At 39.4% G+C, this 15227-nt stretch overlaps 1 protein-coding gene across 1 annotated transcript; it reads right to left on the bottom strand.

Moving 5' to 3' along the window:
* Positions 1–2835: 2835 nt before the first annotated feature.
* On the bottom strand, positions 2836–14996 carry prcp (prolylcarboxypeptidase (angiotensinase C)). The gene is made up of 9 exons (XM_063907595.1): positions 14518–14996; positions 11175–11315; positions 10989–11090; positions 10535–10716; positions 10101–10258; positions 7618–7790; positions 5370–5537; positions 5064–5251; positions 2836–3830 (listed from the first exon to the last, which is right to left on the bottom strand). The coding sequence occupies exons 1-9, from the start codon at positions 14689–14691 to the stop codon at positions 3614–3616; spliced, it is 1503 nt and encodes a 500-aa protein (XP_063763665.1). The 5' UTR covers positions 14692–14996; the 3' UTR covers positions 2836–3613.
* Between the last annotated feature and the right edge of the window lie 231 nt (positions 14997–15227).

Genomic DNA, 15227 nt, shown 5'->3' with positions numbered 1-15227 from the left:
AGGCACTGAAACAGACCACAAACCGAGGCTATACAGTAGTGAGAAAGGCTTCTATTCTGTGGGAAAATCTTTGTGCACAAACAGATGCCACTATTTGGGGGAATCTTCCCAACTGCTCGCTTGTGTCTTAATCTGCTCATGGCAAAAGTTGATTTCTTGTGCATTCCCAGGCCAGTGGGAATTTCTGCCCTGGCCTGACAACTATTATGGGCTGCCTTTGACATAAAGCCCTACAGGGTCTAAATAGCCTCTATTCTTCGCCCGGCAGTGAAAGGGAGCTTTGTGCCAGAGATTCATTAAATTGCACCTCACAGCCCCTTCGTAAAATGGGTCTCAATAATGAACAGTCGATTTAACTAGAAAAAGCTGCCGGAGCTGTTAAATTAAAGGGGAATAAAGTGCAGTTCAGGCTCAGTGTGCCAGAAGAAATGTTGACCTTAAGAAATCCTGGGTATGAAACTTCTGCTGTAAACAATAACGTATTTACAGGACGTTTTTTGGCTGGCAGTGAATACAACGAAGGATGTGTCCAAGCGCCAGATTGTTACGATGCCAGCACTTATCCCAATTTAAGTGGAATTTCAACTGAGTTTCAAGTGCATAGACTATGAGACATAGTTTAACCACGCACTAAAAATGTATAGCTTGCAGTTGCATACATTTTTATTTGTGAGATTGCAGAAAACTCAAAATGATCACATTAAAAATAACATTTCTTATTATAATGAGTTAAGATATGCTGCAGCTGAATAATACAAAAAATATCCCCTCTTACTGAAGTGCATGTTGAGGTGAGGCAGTGACTCATTTAAGAGTTGAAAAGAAGCAGAGAGGGAGTGAGGCCGTTAAAAGATCTTTCTTATGTTAATTCCTGGGGAGAAACAGCGAAAGTGATAGCACTGATCTAATTATCTGTGGCTTAACAAAAGTCTGTGACTGAAAAATACGAAAAAACTAAAATCTAAAAGCAACAACTTGTTGCAAAGTAAAGAATATATTTTCTGTTTATACAAATGGCCTTCTGATTTTACTAGAAAAACAAGAATTCATAGGTGGGAACTGCAGAGACATTGCATATTCAGCTCTAATGGAATAAATGCCACATATTGTTTTGTAAATTTTACTTTTAGTGGAGCGGAGGCCATATTACGGCAACTCATGAATTCAATACTGAGCTTTCGTCGCCTGCTCAAATTGATTCTGCCTCCCTCTCTTTGCTAGCAGCACAGTTTGGGCAAAGTGACATCATCACAGGCAGCTATATCCCCCCTTTTTTTTCAAGTCAAGGGACTTTGGCTTTTGTGCTGGTGGGTCATTCTCTTCACAGAGCCTGACGCACAGACCCCGGAAACAAGTTTCTATTGTTGCATAAAGGCTGAGAGGGCGGGAGGGGATGGGTTGGGGCAGTCCAGCTCGGAAACAACATATAAACTGAGAGCATTGACTTGGTTCTACTTCTGAGACATTTAGCATCAGGTCAATTGTTAATTTATTCCTTTAATATATTCTTATTTGGCAAGAATCAATGAGGCCAAATGACTGAATTTTCTAAATCTCATTTTACTTGGTGCTTTGGGGGGATTTTAATTTGAAGGAAAGCATTAATAGTCTGCAGTGCCTTTTCCAACAATCAAATGGTTACACACAACCCATATTTTGGAGATATAGTTAAACACTACAACCACACCCTCTGTCTCCTGGAATGTACTTATTCAGCAGCACCCAACTTAGAGGGAGCAGGGTGCAACGTGATGTGACACACACAGGCTTAATCTCTTCCTACTACTGTGTGGTCCTTGTCTGAGCAGGGACATACTCCGAGTTTGGGGTCGAAGAGAATACTAATAACACCTTTGATTGATGGCCAGTGTCAGGGACTAAGAAAAGGCTGGCAAAATTAATGACCTCTCAAAGTCCTGAGAAAAGTTTAAGGATGGCATTTAGTCTGTCCTCCCCCATGTTTAGCTAGGTTTCTTTCTACTGGGATGTCGGAGATCCAGTCAAGCCTGTGACAAAATGCGGAGAAGTCAGGCTTTGTGCCTCCTGGTAGAAAATCAACCAACATACCAGTGCAGGACATGTTGCCCATCTGTTTCACAAAGTCATGTTATGTAAAGAAAGGAGGGGGGTGGAGGGTGGGCAAGAATAGTTCAAAGGAAATTAAAAAAGCAAGAGTGTTCTTCACCCGTCAAAGTATTCTAGTCTTAGTATTTCCGTGACATTTGAATATTTTAGCTTGACATTTAAAAAAAGAGGAAAAAAAGAGTGTGAACTACAAAAGGATTCTTGGTTTCTGCCGATTCCCTTATTCACTTGCCGCTTAACCTTCCATCCGCCCCTCTCCACCTCCCTGGCACCCCAGGAGTTGTATTAATAATATTACTAGCAGGGGGGAACAAACCAGAGTCTATGGGCTGTCTCTGTGCCGCAATTTAGGGCTTTAATGGCAGCCTGTGAATGAATGCGTGCCAGGGGGAATCCCACAGGTTGGTCCACAGGGGTGAGGTCAGCAGGCGTAGCCCGCAATAATCTCCCACCACTGACTTTATTGGCCTCCTCCGATTGGGCTTTTATTAAATCTCAGCCACATGCAATTGTTCCTGCTAGGTGGAAGTAACTCTTAAGTCTCTGTGTCTCTTAAACAAGACAAAGAGTGGGCTCAACATAGCAACAGTACATCTATACATGATCAAAAGATCATGTATAGATTATATGACAGTATCATAAGCAGGTTTTTAATCAGTTAGTATGGAAGACTTCATTGGAACGACAGCATCTTAAATAAAGCTGGTATAAGACATAAATAGAATTCTTAAAAAGGCCAGGAGGACACTGTTCTGTGAACAATAACAAATCAAATTTAATAGCAGACTTTGTGCAGAGGATATTTAAAACAAACACAATGATTTTATATTTGGTGCCAAACTTTTCTCCTGAGACTTCTGGAAAATGTCAGACTGTACATTCATTTAAAAAAACGAATAGTTTTGAGTGACAACAACAACAACAACAACAACAAATCCCTAAGGGCTGTCAATTTGATGAAACAAGGAGACATAAATTTAATAAAAGATTTGAATTACTGAATGTATCTGTGATTGTAACACCGACTTACAACAAAAAAAAAAAAACTAGCTTGGAGGCAGAGAGGCCATAATGGCTTTTTGGCAACATTTTCATGGAAGAAAATGAACAAAACAAGGATGATCCAGTCTTTTCATGATGATAATGTGATTACATGAATTAACAAAGGAAGACATTTGGACAACAGCACTGTTATCACAAGCATAACTCATTTTTCTCTCATACCCCTTTAGCCCTTTGGCATTTAAAAGTTTGGCATAAAGAAATGGAGTGTACTTGTTTAGGTCAAAGAAAATGATTAGATTCTAAAACACTACCATTTGATTAATGACATGGTTATTAAAATTAAAAGGGTTGTTGATTTTTTTTTATTTATAAAAAGGTCATCTTTCAAAGTTAAAAAAATCTTCCCCAACATTAATTAGAAAAGGCACACGCTTTGGCATAATGATGCAGAGGTCATCCTGTTGAATACCATGTCAGGCAAATTAAAGCTAGTTAATCCCGGTTGGGGGACATTGTGCTTCTTTTAGGGACTGGGGGGTGGACGCAGTTTGGCCTGGTTTATCCACTCTCGAAAATACTTCACCTCTAACGCCCGGGCTTCGCGGACTGGAGGTGTGTCCTTGTCATTGCTGTAGCGGAGGTCCAAGTGATGGGCGCCGTCAGGAATCATTATGGAGACCAGAGTATCTGTTATGTTGTAGGTCACTCCACCAGATGACCACGGGTCGAGTCCTCCGTTACTGAAATACAACAGCATAGGATCAGACAATAAAAACATGAAATAGGGGGTTAATTCAGGATATTTAGAGCTAAACAATAAGTGGGGCTTTTGGTAGAATTGTTTTGCAAAGTATACATTTTATGCAAATAAAATGATTTATTTTCTGTTTTTTAATCTACTGGGCTACACCAATTTAACAGGTGGTTAGTCAATGAAGATGTTCAATTAAAGTGGCCAAAGACAACTTTTTAACTCCTTTCAAGTCGAACTGTTATTTCCAAGTAGTATTACTGTTGGCGTTATTGTCCCAAACAGTAAATCGGATCCCTTTCATTTTCCCAAAGAGCCTTACAACTGCCAAGAACATAGTGCTGTGATAAAAAAACTGGTTTTATTCTTTATTAAAATAGTAAAAGGAAGGCCAACTGAAGGTTTGGGACACTCTTAATTCCCATAACTCATTAACAAAATGTTTTTTAAGATGCACATAGCAAAAAGGTTCCAGGTCCATTTCTGCTACTACAGAATACTTACTGATAGCGAACAGGGAAAACAGGAAGCACTATCCTCTTCCTGTTTTGGTTGCAAAATGGTTGACGACCCTTAGCCTTAATTTTCCAGAAGATCATAAACCAGAGGCTGACAGTTGCATAGTGTAAGCTAGGCTAATATAAAGCCAATCCAATTGCAGATGGTGTTATTATACCATAGCCATTATATCAACATTTACCTTATGAGGACAAAAAAAAAACCTTAAACCACCAGAAATTCCCACCAAATAAAGTAGGCAATGGATATAAAAGGTAGAACATGTCAAATACCAAATGTGTTTCACAATATAATAAAACACTTCACTGTGTATGTCAGTATCTGCCAACCTGCCCATGTGGGCGGTAAGATACTGCTGTTCTTTTTTTGAGCGCCTTTCTTTAATGATTGGCATTTGTTTTGACATATTTTATTTGCTTTGAAAGTTCACACATTACATTTCTGAGCGCCACACCGTTTATTGATTGACAAAAGCTGCTCATGGGTAGTTAACCTAACAAGACCCACCTTAGTGTTTGTGAGTGAGGCACATCAGTCAGTGCTTTTCCATTTAAGTTTTGCAAACTTCAGTCTACCTCCTGTAGGTGGATACTTTTTGTGAGTGTGCAATACAAGCCAGTCAGAATCTGCACTTTAAAGACGTTCACTGCTCCTGCCAAACCAAGGAAGCACAGGGAACCTTTTGTCTGCCATTTTCTTTTACCTGAAGATGATGTTGCTGTGGGAGGCGATGTCCTTGGCCCCGTAGACTGTCTCTGCCCAGTCAGCTCGTGGCCTGACACCAAACATAGTGTAGCACTCATCAGAAAAGGCCTGGAAGTTCCACTCCTCGGGTTCGAACATATCCTGGACGCCATCTGTGCACATGGGCATCACCATCTCGGTGCAGGACTGGGAAAGAGGGATTGAACACATATTCATTGTGACAGGTAAAGCTGCCCTGCGCCACATCTGTGCTGTGATTTATTGAGCATGACAAGCCTGATCCCTGCGCTCTGTGTCACCGCACCTGGTAAAACCAGCCGAGGAGGCCGAGGCTTTCGGTCGCTGTCTGAGATATGTTGAGACAGGAAGAGCTTCCAGTGTAGTTGTAGTAGACCTTTGCTGCCTCAGAGACACCGTGCAGCAGCTGGTAGTCGGACACAGAGGGATCCAAAGCAAGATGCGTGCACACCACCTTGGAAATATAACACATGAACAAGCAAAACACAAAAAATAGCAGGAAGTTTGTGATTGCATAATAGTTTAAACAAGCTGTTAACCTTCCTGTTGTCTTCGGATCAACTTTGACTCGTTTCCAAATGTCAGATAGGAGGTAATTTGATATTACTGCCACAAAAACCTTACTTTTATTATAAATACATAATATCCATGGTCTTCCCTGTTGATTTTGTAAATGAATAAAATGTTTTAGCTATTTATTCTCAGAAAATGTTGATATTGACCATCAATTCCAAAAATAAGAGTCAAACATGTGGTAATGAGAATAAAACACTGCTGTAACACTCATCTTATATTTAAAAAATCGAATTTAATTTAACAAAAATTGTTTACCGCTTGACACAAAAAAGGTAAAGGATGAATACAGTGGCATGCATTTTCTTACATAACTTAAAAATATAAATATGTTATTCCAGTACAGAACTCACAATTGTTTACAAGACTGGGGCTTGCTTTTTTTGTGGCCCATAAAGTGTTTTTCCACATAAAAAGTGGTGGCGCCTGATTAGCATATGAAATTCCTTGGAATCAACTTAAATTTATGGCTCTAATCTTGGCACAGGAGGAACAAAGCATCCATTAATCTAAAGGCAATGATCTACATATTGCTAAGTTTTGCTCTCCTTACCGCTATTTTGTTTCACCATGGTTGATTTCTCGAAATAAATAGCATGGGTGATAAATATTTGCGTTTCAGCTTTTGTTTGATTTCACTGCGAGTTGTTATGGTTGCAGTGGCCATGTTGGCTGTTGTTCTGCACTCTTTGTGAGGCCAGAAACCGGGCTTTCTTGTTTGGAGGTTGGAGGGGAGCTGAGCTAGTGTGGAGTCTGTTACTAAGGCTTTTGTCTGCGGGCTGGGGAGGAGTTGGTGGTCGATGGATGAGGAGGGCCACAGACATGTCCAACTAAAGATTTATACCGTGAAAAAAAAAAAAAAAATGCAATTGCTCTAAAGCATCTTCTCCCTACTTTTCAGATAGGATTAGGCTTATACATTCATCTCTGCCAACAGATTTCCCTCCTCTAAGCCCTCAATACCCCGTTCTCACACTCACTCAGATAATCACATTAGCTTTGTCATTAAAAAAGCTCCTCTTTGCACCCACTGCCTAAACCGCTTAAACCACCCATAGGGGTCGCATACATTAAAGGCACAGAGCCAAAAAACTCAAAATGACCATTTAGGGTTTATTTCACCTGTTTCTGGGTCTATTCAGCGGCTCGACGATAACCAAATAAGCAGACAAAAAATGTATCACACGAGTAAAAGTTTTAAAAGTCTGCTGAAAGAGGGGTGTTGAAGCACCAAACAGAGTTGTGGGGGTCAGCAACAGAGCTTGGTTTATTCATGTGACATCCGAAGGTGACTGGGAGAATACACTGCAACCGAGTCAAACAACATCCACAAAATAACTGCAATACTGTCACAAGCTCTTTTAGATAGAAATAAATAACTTTTAGTAAGAGTTAAAAAAAAAAAAACACCCATGATCGCTGCTTTTTTTTTGTTGCAATTTTGGCAAGTTATGTGATTATTTTTCCCAAAAAAGTGTCCATTGAAGTATTTGTTACAGTCTCATTTAAATGAGAGCAGTGAGCCTTTTGTTTTGATGGCCTCACGAGCTGCTCTGGGCAAGTGTCCTCTTTCTGTGCTGCCATGTGAGCGTCCTAAGAGGAACACCTCAGAGATCTGATGGAGTGTGCAGATGAAAGGAGCATTGGTACGACAGACCAAAAGAATAGTGGCTTACTTGTAGCTGCTCAACTAAAGAATACTTAAAATCTAAAAAGGAAACAAGACCCCTTATGAATATTAATGAAGTTAATTGACAGCTTTTGTAAACAAAGGCTTCAACGACCACAACAAACACTTCGGCGGCTGAATCACACATTCACTTCAATTTAGGGCAAGCTGTCAGGCCAAGTCAGCCGCTTAACCAAGGACAGACAAAATGTAAAGTTGCATTGAAGTAAACAGTGACAATAAATGAATTTAAAGTTAAGCTAGAACTTTAAATAGATGTTGATATTTGTACCTTGATTGGCCAGGGAGGAAGAGGCTGCAGGAAATCAGATTCGTAAGGATAGTCCACCATAGCCAGATTCACCCAAGTCTCCTGAAGCCAGCTCTTGAAGCCCACCGCATCATTCTTGTTTTTAAGAGGCGTGCATAAGCTGAATTCCTCTGACAGCCACTGAAGACCAGATACTTTTAAAAAGGAAGCAAAAAAGGTTTAAATGTCATCACTTTAGTAAATCCACTTTCATGCAAACTGCATTTATGTATACTGCTGGGAACGGAAATGTGGCATCACCGCTTGAATTCAGATAAACAAGGGTTATTTTGTTAGCACTTAAGGACTACAGCTCTCTTGGGTCGTTATAGGATATGATCAAATACTAAGGATAGGTTTAGCTGCAGATGCTAAAGAAATAACCATTACATTATAGTGGTTGGAGTGAAAGGGTGCTCAAATTTAAGAACCAAATACCCAAATGCTACCTTAATGAATTCTTAAGTAAACACATATTTTAACCATCGACGTTAAATCACCTAGCACATTTTACATTTTAATCCAAGTCTATAGCTAGGAATCTCAAGTCTGAAGGGGCCCTCCTTCAGACTTTCTTTGACTCTGTGGAGGCATCAGCCATCTTCTATGGTGTGGCCTGCTGGGGCTGCAGCATCTCGGCTGCTGACAGGAAGAGACTGAACAGACTAATAAAGAAGGCCAGCTCTGTCCTGGGGAGTCCTCTCGACACTGTGGAGGTGGTGGGAGACAGGAGAATGGCAGCCGAGCTGTCCTCCCTGCTGACCTGTCACCCCTCCAGGACACCCTGTCAGCACTGCACCCGCGGTGTCTCACGGAGAGAGATCGCAGGTCCTTCCTTCCTGCAGCGGTCAGACTCTATAACCATCATGGCCCCCGGTAGACCCCACACATATAACAACACTGACTATAACACCCCCTGTTGTGTTAATAACTGTGCAACACATATCTGGCTGCTATACTTTTATTTTTGTGTATTTTGTAAATTGTGTGATTCTTGTATATAAATGTTTTTAGTATCTTGGGTGTAATATTAAGCTGTATTTGGCTCTTTCTGCTGTAATAATGAAAAGTTCCCCTCTGTGGGACAATTAAACGTATTCTGATTCTTTAGGACAGATACAAACAAAATACAGCAACAAACAACAACATTCCCACAAGGGACAACTAGAAGCTTCTATCTGACATTAGTGGGCTAAAATCATCTAAATGTTTTCCCTGTTTATTTGTATTTTGGCTGATTATGAAAAACACCAGGACATTACACCACTTGCTTATGTTGAATGTAATGTAATGGTTTTCGTCAAAATTGCTGTGCCATGGCCCAAATAAATCATTGGCCTTTTATTGGTGACCTTTTTCTACGTAATCAAATATTTAAAAGAAGTGAAAAATGATCCTCCATCAAACCGCTATTTGAATTTATTTGATGTGGATTAAAGTGATGTGAAAGAGGTTTGTACCACCTTTTATTAAGACATCCATTACAAAGTATCTATAAGCAGTAACCCAGGGCTTTATCATTTTTTGCAAATTTGATCAAATAATGCTTTATGGAACAGTTATAAAGCCACTTATAAGAACTTTTTGGTTGCCAGATTGATCCATTATCCTTTACATTATGTCCATTAACTTTTTTGTTAAATGTCAAATGCATCCGAAAGTGAACTTATTGATTGGCATGTTAATCAATTTAAAAGGGGCACTTTTTAATTAATTAAGGCCAACTTGAAAGACAAAACATACAAATAAAGCCAGTTAATACAGATAAAAAGCCAATGTTAAAGGTGACCTTATTAGAAACTTGTTTTTATTGGTGTACAGTACCATTACCACTGATAGGGAAAAGTAGCACTCAATTCAGTAAAGCTTTTCCTACAGTTTAGGGTTGTGAAAATGGGAAAGCTACATGGGAGCCTGTGGGGACACTTTCTTATTGAGATCTGAGCAGAATACTAAGGAGTCTAAATAGTCTGAGTTACGCAGGTTGTACATTTTATAGATTTGCACATTATAATCTGTCATCTGTGGAGAGAATCTAGATTTTATACCCAAAAGATTGAGTTGGAGTAAAAGCTGTCTGGTGTCAGGCTTTAGCAGACAGTCAATAAAATCACAAAATAAGACAATCTGTACAGACGTGTAGAAACTCTTAAAACCAGCATAATTTATTATTGTAATTATTCAATAAGTCATATTTCCTTCTAGGGATCTATTGAGGATAGGCGTGTTATTAAAAAAATTAAATATTTATATTCTGTTAATCAAAAACACGTGATTATATAGTGTTGGCAGATGTTAGGATGCATGGATTTTTCTTTATCGTGTTGTCTTTTCACTCTGCATTATGTTCTATTGGTATGCCTTTGCAAAGTTATTGTTACAGTTCATCCCTTCACATCCATAAACTGATAGTATTATTGTTACTTGCAAATGTTCTAAAGATGCATCTGGACTGTATGACTTACCAGTGGAAGAGACATTGTTTATAGCCTTCCATGACTTTTTGATGTTTGCTTCACAGTTATACCCACTCACGGCAAAGTCCTGTGTGACTATTTTGTAAAAGTCTCCACATGCCACCATACCAGGGAACTGCCATATTGGTGCGGAGGCTGCCAGAGCTCTGAAACAATAAGAAGCATAAACCGTTTTCATTTTCTATCTCGATGTCCACAAGCTGGACATACATTAATCTGGTAGTGTTTAAAGCATTTCTGTAACAAAGGCGTTGTAGAAGTCAAAATCTGATGTCTATTGTGACATACATGAAGGGGCTCTGTAGTGTCCATAGCAAGCTCCTTTGTTAAACCTTTTACTAATGTTTGGAGCTGCAAACGTTCAACGTTTCTTTCTACTTAAGGGAAATTCAAAGTCCCCAAGATTTGCTTTTATATCTTACCCAACAACTATATTGGGGTATTTCATCCTGAACCAGGCGGCAAGCATCCCTCCATAGGAACCTCCAACAGCAATGACAGGGCTCTGCTGCGCTGCAGGCAAACTTCCCTTCATGTTCTGAATCAGCACTGCGAAATCTGCCAGGGCCTGCTCTGAGGTCAGGTAGTTCAGGTGTTTGCCATCCTGTAAGCAAATGACACGTATAGTGTAAAACATACATCTATCACTAGGACTGACAGTGAAATCTACATTTAGCTAGCAAACACTAGGATTTCAGAAACACACACATGCTATTTGGGAATAATTATCTTAATATGCAGTATATGCCATGGTGTTGTTGCTTTTAATTGATTTTTGCTAGGGAGACCACAGATTGAGATTAAAACATGTAAGCAAACATTTTTTATCAGATCTAATTATACTAAGATTAACTCAAACACTGAATCTCCCCTTACACTGTAAGAGTATTGTCCAAATGGCAGGGACTCTCCATAGTAACGATGTTCTGCAAAAACCAGCATGGCGCCCAACTCCTCCGCAATTTCCCACATGAATCCCTTCAGAGAAAAACAATGACAGGTGTTGAATTAGAGTGACGATTACATGCGATGTAAATGTGAGGTAACAGATGGGGTATTTACAGTATTGTTGCAGAACCAGGTGATGTCGCCTTCATTTCCGGTGTAAAACAAAATGGGTCCTCCAGGCTGCTGCCAGTGTTTATCTGCCACAAGGTATCTATGTTTGAAAGTGCCATCCTCTAGGAAACCAAAATGATCAATCTGGAAGAAATAAAAACATGAAACAACATAAAAAAGGTGCATAATCTTAAACTTAATTTATTTCCCAAACTGATCATAATCACTCCTAGTGTAGCTGAACTGTACAACTAACTTACTAAAAGGTGCTGAGTGTAAAATATCAAATTTTAATGTGTTTGACAGCAAATACAATGGTGCAACAATATACTGATGTTAATCTATACATTTAGCGATTTAGAGAAAACTGCCCAGAGTTGGATGTGATCAGCGGACACCTGGCCCCTTGCCAACTATTTTTAAAAATAATAATAATAGTCCCTAGGTTGGATTCTAGGGTAATTAGCCGCAATTTGTATGAAAATATGTTGGAGCCAGTTTAAAGGACACCCGATTAGTTCCACTTTAGATGAGCTCTTTTCATCCAGCCTCAGGGATTCTGGGATATCTCAATGATATTTCCTGTATTCTTTATTAAACGAAAGCAGAAAGACACCAACCGCCTCACGGAGAAGACGGCCCCAAGAGGCTGCGCAGAGTTGTCCGACCCTTGAAACAGCACCAACTCTTCATACAAAATGTTTTTTTGTTGTTTTTTCCCCCCTCCTCACTCACTTCCCTCCTCAGTGGATACAAAGGACGCAGCAATTTTATGAGCCAGTGACACCAAAAAGATTCTGGGGCCTCAATGTGTTCATTCAAGCCTCGACTCCTCAGCGCTTGGCAATGCTATTAAGTGTGAGGGGACCATGGGACCGTTTAAAAGGAACATTTCGGCAGTTTGGCAGCAAATTAGGTTTCAATGGAACTGGTCATAAGTCTCACAGTTTAAGTTAGAATTTTGCGAACAAAGCATTTAAAGTTGCTGTAAAAAGTTATAGGTAATTTATTTTTGTGAACTTCTTATTCAAACCAGGGTTTCTAAATTGTTAGAATTCATATTTTGGGAGCTAAACTCTTCAATTATTGAAATCCAAACTCTCTTGAAATGCAAACAGCAATAAAACCATGACCTAAATGCAAACTAAAGTGGTTGAATATCCAAACCAAAAAGGGCCCCTGGTGATACTGTATCACTTCCACCCACTCAGTATGCATATCACAAAACCTTTAAAAGTGGTTTCATAACAAATCCACACCCTGATGAGTAGTGCCACCATGTGGTGTCTGCAGGCAGCACATGAACAGTTCTGATCCAATTAAAATTCAATTCACACACTTAACATCTACTGGACCAGAACTTAAGCTATTGGACGAGAAAGGAGACGCATCTGGTGTTACAAACAAGCAATTGAAGGCAGGAGGGAAACCACCAAACCATGTGCTCCAGTAAACTACAGCAGTTAATTTGGAGGATGCTAAAGGACACTTCCATTTATTGTCTGGAGGCAAAATGCAGTGAAGAGGATTTCCTCTCCTAGTTCACTTGGTGCTGTCCTCGCAGCAGCATGTCCCACAGAGAGTGGATGTGATGGCAGCATGATTGATGATTATTTTGCACAAATAGCAGATTTGCTTCTGGTACTGAAGAGTGGATTGAAGGGATTTTATTTGTTCAGCTTGTCAAGAAGAAGCACACAATTTGTTTGGTGATTGGATAAAGAAAGCACATCAGACAAGACAATGGGCATCAGTAGGGAGGAAACGCTCTTTATCTTCTTGTCAGCATGTCTGATTAGGCAGGATGTCGTGGGTTGGACCAGGTGTGGAGCATTGTCCCCTAATCCAAATAATGTTCTGTGCCAACGCATTATATACTACACAGTGCAACTGTTATTTTCAGTGTCAATGTATAGTTTTCTTGATACACTGATTATCAATGAGTTTTGGACTCTCTGAACAGTCCAAAACACATATAAAATAATGCAAGACAACAGAAGGCAGCAAATATTTTCTTTATGTCTCTAAAGAAACAGATATTATGTAGTGATACACTCTATAACAATCTGTGTATTATTCTGAAGTGTTAATTAACACTCACACTTTAACTCTTGCTTACTTGGTTGAATCAGCATGACACACTGTTTCCACTGTTTTTACTTTATTATGAACTTGATTGTATTTTCCTAAAGTTTTAGCAAATCAGGGCTGCAACTAAAAGTCACTTTCAATATTGATTAAACTGTCGATTATTAGAAATTATATAGAAAATGTCAAAGATACTAAAAAATACAAGTTCCTCAAAGTCTGATGTCTATAAATGTCTGCTTTGTAAGTTGAAAGTCAAATGATATTTTCTTTATGTAATATTGATTAATTGAAAAGCAGGAAATCTGCATATTTGAGAGGACAGCATTTTATTAGCTATTATTGCATTAAAAATTACATTAACCATCAATTGATTACCAAAATAGTGGTGATTGTAACAATTGTTGCAGATGTATCGGCTACATGTGAATACGGACACATAACTTGTCTATAAAGTTATAAAGACTAAACATGGTCAGTTCTTGAGTTTCCCTTTCGTTAAATCCCTGAATGCAGCATTTTAGACACAGCAGCATTGTCAGTATGAGTCAGACTGTATGAGTCAGGTTCACATGTCACTGAACATGATGCTGCCAATCAGCATACAATCTACATGCCATGTGATTATCCATGAAGTAACAGTAAATGTAAAATGTTAAGGCTGAATGAAGATCTCTCAAGGCCCCTTCAGGTAATGTGGTACACATTCAGTGGGCCCCGGAGACCTTTTCAGGCAGAGAGCCAAGGCGGTAGGAACAGAGTCAATGGTGTAGATTTTCCCTTCACTACAGGAAGCCAGAGTAAAACAGCTATTGTCTGCCGAAACAACACATGAACAACTGCTACAGAATAAAGTGAATTAAGATTTTAGAAAGAGCAAGTGTCACATAAACGAGAAAACAGTAAACAATGAGCCCAAGCTTGTAGTAGCAAATAAAAAAGTAAGCAAACTTTAATAAACCAGAAATTATAACATATTTTGTAATAATGCTTGTTTTGTTTAGATCCTATTGACAATAAAACACTAGTCTGATTACTATATTTGTTTCATTCATAAAATAAAGGGATTATAATGATTTATCTACACTACTAAATGCAACCTTTATAGAAAACAAACCAAACCTTTAAAGAGTTTATGTAAAAGTAAAACAGAAAGAAGTGAAAGAGGAAGAGACTTGTGTTGATTTTGGTCTGCACATGTTGTTTTCATAGAACAGATGAGTTTTAAAATATATATATATATACATTTTGAGCTCACCTTTTGGTCAAAGTAAAGTGTTTCATAGCTGATGGGGCTCTCAGTGGAGGAATTTGAGCCCCCGCGCCTTGAGAAAAGTTGTTGTTTGTGGGCGATCACATGCAGACAGCCGAGACACAGCGTTAGGATGCAGGTAACTGCAGCTCTGTCCACAAACCTCTCTCCAGCCTTCATTGCTGCTTCTGTCACACACAGCTTACAACACACTGATCTGACTTCAGCACATGATAGTCAGGTCGCATGATCTTCTTTGCTGGCTCTGTGAAGATGAGACCTGTCCCGTAAAAGAGGAAGTACGACTCGCCTGTCAGCAAATCCAGAGAGGTGTTGTCAGACAGCATGTGACCAATATTTAGCAGCGGAGCAGAGGCAACCCGCTGGTGCACAGCAAGCATCAGGTTCAATGTCTGCGCAACACTTTCATAACTTTAATTTCACTGTAGCCGGCTAGCAGTCCGAAGAAAGCAGATGGTTCCCACTGTAAATATGCTCGCAACGGTTGATGGGAATTTGAGTTTAACGTGGGCACGTTGATGCTACGCTTGAGACACACGGGTATATCTTACAAAGCAAGTATTATACTATAGGATACAGGCATACATGGAAATAAGCCCAAAGCTCCCATCACTAACGAGACCTTTTTACGTTTGTCACAAGCATTAATCCGCTTTGTGTTGCCACGGTATACATATTTATTCAAACTTCTTCTA

Source organism: Eleginops maclovinus, chromosome 18, assembly GCF_036324505.1.
Source record: "Eleginops maclovinus isolate JMC-PN-2008 ecotype Puerto Natales chromosome 18, JC_Emac_rtc_rv5, whole genome shotgun sequence".
Classification (NCBI taxonomy): Eukaryota; Metazoa; Chordata; class Actinopteri; order Perciformes; family Eleginopidae; genus Eleginops; species Eleginops maclovinus.
This window is presented reverse-complemented; position numbering and strand designations above follow the sequence as displayed.